An 8,278-nucleotide genomic window follows, 5' to 3' on the forward strand; every position below is an offset into this window, starting at 1 on the left:
ATTTACGGATAAACACGGTAAATTCGCAGTATAATAAAATTGGGAAATTGAGAAATAGTTTGCAATTTTTTTTTTAATTTATTGAATAGTTCTGTTGATACGGAACCATAAAAAAAGTTGACAATTCTGTGATATAAGTAAGACGCATACATACACATATAGCACATAATAAATAAATGCGATTGAGACCTGAGAGGAGGACTGACAAGCAAGCACTGAATTAACTCTGAATGAATTAAGAGTAAAGGTTGTCTTGGCCTTCATAATATTGTAAAAGATTTTTTTTTCATATAAATATATGCAAAAGTATATGATTTTAATAAATCTTATTCCATTTCAACTGATAAAAAAAACCACTATTGAATCAACAATTTTAAAATTGTCGATTGAAATAAAATTTAATATGGCATTAACTTGATAATAATTTTACGAGAAAGATATGTAGAAATTATAACAGTGGCGGTTTATCTCTTACATCACCGTAAGCACTGGCGTGTGAGCGGTAATAAAAAAAGGGTGGTATCTTATTTGTAATAATCAATGATTCTAAAATTGTTTTGTCTCGTACAAACTTTTTGTAACTTGCCAAGTTTTCCTACTTTAAGTAAACTTCATATACATCACACATAAAAACAACTACCACAATGTTAGTAAAACAAAATCCGGCAAACCTTCATCTCTCATCTTCTTGAATCCTAAATCAATTCCGTGGACCTAGATCCCTTCCACCTCGGAAATAACATATGGGGGTCGACATCGACCACTTCAGGAATGAGTGGTCAATTATATTTTTGTATCTACTGAAAAAAAATCAAGAATATAGCTTTTTTAATGTATTAATTAGTAAAACATCTGTATTAAATTATTAATAAGTTATAGAAACTTTTCCAAAACACAAAAATTATTTAAAACGAAATTTTCAAGAAACTTGTGCATGAAAGATTCCTTAATCCGCCACTGTTCAAATATAAAATATAATGCATTTGCACATACCACGAAAAGGCCAGATATTCCTGGTGTTTTAATTCGATTGTCCAAATTTAAAAACATTTTCCCCTCATCGAAGTTTATTTCAAAATATTGCAGACAATAGCAAGTAATCTTTTAATACCAGCAAAAAAGAAAATGAGTGTTAATTTTGCTTGAAACCCCTAAAAGTTTTTTCAAAAACTTATAAATTTCTCTTCCCTTGATACTAATATCTAATCTATACATATAAATAATAATATTAAAAAACAAATTTTAAACAATCCCCTAAACGGATAGACCGATGTTGATTTTTGTTTGAAAAGTAATTTGGTCGATAATGGTTACAGCTAAGTTTCAGGAAATTTTCTCATCCGTTAGAAGATCATCACCCCTTTTCTAGTTGTTATCGGGTACGAAACTCTTTCTACTTGTTATCATCTCTTTTACGGTAACTTTTATATTTTGTTTATAAATGCGAAAAACCCCTATTAATAAAATCACTTGATAAAATTTAAGAAAATTCCCCAAAAATATTCCCTATTAATAAAATCAGAAAATAAATATTAACATATAGTTCACAGTAATTGTAATAGATGGCGCCATATCCTTTACAACTAAACACTATAATAACTATATATGGGTATTTAACTACTAAAACGTTTGTATTTATTATTACTTCATATGATCTGATGTGTAAAATTAATACATCCAAAACTATCATTTTTCAAAAATACTCTCACTTAACTATTATTTAAGTTATATTTACATCAAAATCAAAGCTTGCGAAAATTTCAAGTAAAAAATTCAATTTCAAATTATAAACTGAGTAGACTACCCAGTTACGAACATTACCTACGAAGTTAAAATAAAACTTTATAAATTGATATTTAATCCCGATATGCAAAAAGGCTGCTCGGTTTCGCCTCGGGCGACAATGAGCATGAGATCTGAGACATTCTGCATTCTTGCTTCCTACATGCGTAACATACTATTTTCGAACAATTATTTAAAACACATGAATATAGTAATGAAGGGTAACTTCGAGCGTATACCCCGAACTTAGTGAAAATTAAACAATCTTCTTTTTATTTAATTTTCGTATATTTAAATATGGGTTTTTTCATTCTGAAATACACATTCTTTTTATTCTGATATGATATGATTCTTTTTAAATAAAACGCATTTTAGGTATCGAAACAAAGTCTTGATGAAAATATGATGCAGAAAAGAATGATTTTCTAGGCTCCAGATTAAAATGGAATACAAATATTTTCTTCATACAAGAAATAATTTATTTTCGCCAAGAAATTTTTCTGGCCTCAAATAAACTTCTTCTTGCTTCAATAAAATTATTTCTAGCCTTTAAACAAGTGAAAACAAACAATTGACTGAGTTAATTGTTGAAATATCATGAATAGGGTTGATTACTCATCACATCACATTGCACATACATATACAATTTATATAATACATACTATAAAATTTACGCCTAATTTGCGCCGTCACGGGTAAACAGTGATGTTTACAAAAAAATGTTTCAAACAAGTTGCTTATTTTTTGATAAGGAACATTTTTTACATTTCAACTTTTGTTCTATCTCTAACGGTTTACAAGATGGGTCCTACGGACCCATAGGTCAAGACCCAATTGACTTATGTTGCTCATTAACGAACTCGACCTCACTTCTTACGTCCTGAGTACGCTGTAAAAATTTTCGTTTTTGAGTTATCGTGCCCACAGACGGACGGACGGACTAACTAGGTGATTTTATGAACACCTATACTAAAATTTTGTTCGTAGCATCAATATTTTTAAGCGTTACAAACTTGGGACTAAACTTAGTATACCTTGCATATTACATATATGCATGGTATAAACACAATTAATTAAATTTGATGCATTAAAAATTATAAAAATAAAAGACCAAATTACATAAATTATATTATTTAAATATAAATTAACATAATTACTTATTTAAATTTGATAGAAAATAGTATTGAATTTTCAATGTCAACCGTAATATATCTACCATATAAGCGCCTGAAATAAAACTCATGCACGGCGCGAATACACGTTTGAGTAGAGATTAGTAAACCTAAAGATAGACATGCTGATATTCAATTTTATTATCACTTATACAGATTGAAAATAATTCGTAAATTACTTGCAAATAACATTTTTTTCTTAAATTTAATAATCATATCATCAAATTTATTTTCTAATATAATACAATCAAAGTAATCATCTAAGTTAATATTAAGGTAGTACCAGCATGGTATTTGCAGTTTCTATGTTAAAAATAGTTGGAGAGACCGGACATTTTACATGCTTTAAATGGGACATGACCCTCAAAATCGCGAACTTTGTCTTTAAATATCTCGCGATCTAAACGGTCAAAAATTATGAAATTTTAGGAATTCATAAATAAAGCTATTATAAACCCGAGAAAAAAAATTCGTCCAAATCTGTCGAAAAGTGATTTCATGCTGGTACTACCTTAAACAATATTCTATACTATATTAGGACGCCTACCAGGAAGTATTTCGTACTAATTTTAATAGGTGGCAGCATATGATTTATAACAAAACATATAAACTAAAAATATAATAATATTTTTGACCTCTTAAAATATATGAATAACACAGTTCCATAATGTAGGATTATATATTCTTTGTTGATATTATTATTGTTTATGGTATCTTTGATACTTCCGAGATATTTATTACTTCTTAACTCTTGGTAGATATAACTAAACATCGTGCTTCGTCGGATCTTTTTAAGTCAGTTCAAATCTTTTATTTTTATTTTTTTATGAACCTCTTCATAAAAATTTTTTATTTTTAGGTCACAACATGGCTAGTGATTTCTTCACTAATAAAAATATTAATATTAAATGAGTAATTGAATATTTGGTAGGTACTTTATTCCAAAAAAATTTGCAAAATATAAAGAATCCAAACTTTTCGTAGCATTTCAAAATTTTCTTTTTTCTGAAAAATAATTTCCAAATCGAATTTTTCTGAATTTCTCCCTTAAAGCCTCAAATCTCAAATCAAAAGAAAAAAATCTTTCGTTGTCAATTTTATCTTAGAAAAATTAATATACCATCAACAAACACAAACCACAAAAAGTAAATTTAAATCCTGCTTAGGGGATGCGATAAGATCAAAATGTGTGCAGGCCCGGACTTACACTAATTGACACCCTCGGGCAATAGCTTAAAATGCCGCCCTTAGTTTCAAAATTCAAAATATAAAGTTTTTTCAGTATCTTCAACATTTTTCATCATATCTAAGATTAAATTCACATGCACGGAAAAATATATTTCAATCTTTCGATCAATTTGCTGCCTGGGGCCATGGCCCATGTGGTTCAATAAATAAATCCAGACCTGTGTGTCATTTTTAACTTATACAATTATAGCTATAATATTTTTTTTAAATCCGTGACAGATGACTGTGTGGAGATTTTGGTACCAGTTATCTATTCATATTTCGAGAAACCAGCCATGTCCAAAAAGATTTACCCGAAAATTATCGCCCCCTTATCTTCCTAATTGAGGTTACAAGATCAAGAATTGCTGCAACACGGAACATAGAAAGATATCTATAACTAACTGATTTTAAAATTTTCACGAAGTCATTTCACCGATTTATCCCCAGCATCTTCCGGATCAAGTATAAATTGTCATGTAGTATAAATGGATTAAATTAGTTTTGATAAAATGCTACAAAAATCGAAGTTTTAATAATTTAAGTCCAAAATGTAGTTAAAAATTCGTTAATAATTTTTTTTTACATTGTCATTTGTGGATTTCGAGCTACAAAAATCGAAGTTTTAAAACATAAACTAAAGACGAAATTTGCAGAGGTAATATAATAAGTCCAAAATGTAGTTAAAAATTCGTTAATAAATTTTTTTTACATTGTCATTTGTGGCTTTCGACAAAGTTCACGGAAAAGTTAAATTGACTTTGTCATACAACGATTTTTAACATTAATTTTACAAAAAAAAAAAGCAGTTGATAGCTTTTAAAATCAGATTTAAGTTGAATTTCGACAACTTCTAGAAATTTTTCTGTTAGTTCACGTATTTCATTAATACTGAAAATTGAATATTTTAAACGTTTAATATAATAATTTCCTTACCTTTTTTGTGATTTTTTCTTATACAAACTCTTTTCAAAGCTTCAAAAATATAAAAATCTGAAATATTATAAAATTAGGTCTTATATAGAAAAATTAAAAAAATAAATATATTTTTCAAAATTCAATTTTTGATTTTTTATTTAAAATTCGGTATAAAATAATTTTTCTTTCTATTTAAAAAAAAAAATTCATATAAAAATTAATATATAAATAATAAAAAAAATTATATTAAATATTTTATTATAATAATATATATAGGTATTTAAATTTCTTATTATGGCTTAAATACAAAAATAAATTTTTTTAAACACTTAACGTGTTTATTTGACTATTGTGTGTGTTTTATACAAGACAAAAAAGGCACTATACAAGAAATGGCAGATATATAAATTGTTTATTCTAAATTTGAGGAACATTCTATGACAAAAATAAAAAAAAACTAAAAAATACAAAATAAAACAAAAATTCCTCTGACTAGTTCTCAAAAAAAACATGATTATATCAAAAATAATTTAATTCTACAAATTAAAATAAAATTATTTTTGAAAAAAATACAAAAAAAAAAATTCTTACACAAACGTATTTTGGAATATATTAAATTTTTTTTAGAAATATTTACATTAAATTTTCATAAATTTTTCACAGTTAAATTTTGAGATCATTTGGTATAAAAATTCATACGAATCTGTGAAAAATTTATGCAAATATGGCAAAAAAATTAACGTTTTGTACTCGTCGGTAAAACGGAAAAAAAATTATATACAAAATGGGTTTTTTTTTTCAGTCTTTTCATAAATACGAACATTTTTTAAGGCACATAAGAATTCGTCGGGTATTTAAAAAAAAATAAAATTGTTGGTTTTAATTTAATACATTTGATTCAAATGGCGTAGATCTTCTTGTTTCACGGAATGTGAATAAATATTTGTTGGATTTAGTGATTGATTTACCGTCGTTAAATGAGCACTTCCATTGCATCCACCTTCTGCGTGTTTGGTTAGTAAAGACATCCTGGAGAATGTTTTACTACAGGACGGACACGAATATTTTTTAACATCTGAATGTGTTTGTAAATGTGCCCGTAAATTTGATCGATCAGCAAATGCACGATGACAATGTTGACAACTGAATGGTTTTTCACCCGTGTGTGTACGAATATGGCCTTGTAATAACCATGGTCGTGAAAAGGCTTTACCACATAAGGTACACTTACAGGGTAAGGTATGGGTACGAATATGCATTTTTAAAGCCCCTAATGACACATACACTTTTTCACAATATTTACAACTGAACGATTTTCGTGGTCCATCACCAGCTGCACAATGAAATTGTCGGTGTTTAGATAGACCAGAAAATGTTGAATAACTTTTTCCACAATCAGGACATTGATGTCGTGCATTATTGGTTGTGGTAACACGACGTTGTTGTTGAGGTTCTACCATGGTTGGTGGTGATAAATCAGCGGGTTCACTTGAATATGTTGGTGAATGTGAACGCATTGAAGCTGTACCAGATGATGCAGGTGATAGCGATGCTCGATCGATTTGTGGTCGAGATTCTGGTAACAACGCTAATGGAGCCAAAGGTTGTCGAGATGTGATATGATGTGGTGGTGAGCATGAACTATCACGGGGTGCGTACGGTGATGGTGGTGATGGATATAATGGATATGGATGATAAATTTCATTTGTTGAGGAATATGGATAACCTAATGGGAAATATGCTGGTGGATAATGTGGTGCTTGTGGAACGGGGGCAACACTTCGATGCCAATTTGTTGGTGCATAATGTTGAATTGGTTCAGGACTACTACGCACAGGCATAACACGATGAAATGCACCACCAAGTCGTGGAATATTCGCTGTGGATGATATAACGGTAACTGGAATTGATGCCTCTTGTGGTGATTGAATTTTTGGTGGATATGGATTTGTTGTAATTACTGATGTTGGAACAATTGGTAATGGAACTTCAATAACTGGTGATGAACGTTTACTTAAATCTTGTGGTTTTGTACATAGATTTTCAGGCTCATCTTTAATTTCTGTAACAATAGAAAAATAACAAACAATTAGTTTTCGAAATTGATAAAAATAAATTAAAATAAAAAAATTTATTTAGATTTGTTTCACACGATCTAACGGTAAAAACATTTTTCAAATCAAAGTAAAGAAATACAATTTTAATCATTTTAAAATCGCAATCAATGACCTAGGTCACAATATACAATAATCATCTACAACATGAAACAAATAATTATAGACCTTCTTCAGAACAAGTCAGATCGATATTCTCTAAAACAATTTTTTTTTTTTCAAATCAAAACAATCTAACTCTTTTTAAATTTACATTTATTCATGTATTTTATCTTTATTTAATTTTTTTTTTAGTGAATCATTAAAATGTAGATCATTTCTCAGATTCAAGAACAGTTTGACCTCAGGGGACAATACTGACCTTTGAAAGATCTATATTGTCGATCTTTTAAATAACACGCAACGATATTATTTTATTTTTATTTTTAAATTAATTTTAAAAACAAAAAAAATAATCCAAGTTTAAACTAGTTTACTGAATTTTTATGGTCAGAAATAAAAAAACAAGTGAATTTAATACACGTGTCGAAAATTTTTAATTAAAACATTGAAACCTACCAATTTTAACTGGTGGTGGTGTTGGAATACGAATTTTTCGACAATCCATAATTGTTGGTAATGATTCAATTTGTTGTTTTTTAATTGGTGGTTCCTCTTCGGTATCCACAAATTGAATTGGCCGTTTCTTTAACGGACAATGACTGTAATTTTTTGCCATTGTTGATGTAGAAATTGTTGCGGTATCCAACATTAGAAAGCACAAAAATAATTTTTAAAAAAATCACACTTCACTTAAAGCACAAAAAAGTTTATATATAAAGTTTGTTTCACAAATAATCCAAAAATAATTATATGACACTTAAGAACATAACTTAAAACAACTTAAAGAAAATAAACAAAAAATTCGAATTGTTTAAAAATTATATCATGTAAGTTTTAACGATGTTTATGCATCGAAAGTCGATGACAATCTGACGATGGAGCACGCAAAGTGCTCAAATGTATACCCTACGATCCCTTCCACCGTACAAACAGATGTTCTTAATGCACACGTGCTAAACAGCC

At 28.6% G+C, this 8,278-nt stretch overlaps 1 protein-coding gene across 1 annotated transcript; it reads right to left on the reverse strand.

Moving 5' to 3' along the window:
* Nucleotides 1–5,949: 5,949 nt before the first annotated feature.
* On the reverse strand, nucleotides 5,950–8,073 carry LOC123305067 (protein escargot-like). The gene is made up of 2 exons (XM_044886674.1): nucleotides 7,772–8,073; nucleotides 5,950–7,161 (listed from the first exon to the last, which is right to left on the reverse strand). The coding sequence occupies exons 1-2, from the start codon at nucleotides 7,962–7,964 to the stop codon at nucleotides 5,984–5,986; spliced, it is 1,371 nt and encodes a 456-aa protein (XP_044742609.1). The 5' UTR covers nucleotides 7,965–8,073; the 3' UTR covers nucleotides 5,950–5,983.
* Nucleotides 8,074–8,278: the final 205 nt, after the last annotated feature.

Source organism: Chrysoperla carnea, chromosome 1, assembly GCF_905475395.1.
Source record: "Chrysoperla carnea chromosome 1, inChrCarn1.1, whole genome shotgun sequence".
Classification (NCBI taxonomy): Eukaryota; Metazoa; Arthropoda; class Insecta; order Neuroptera; family Chrysopidae; genus Chrysoperla; species Chrysoperla carnea.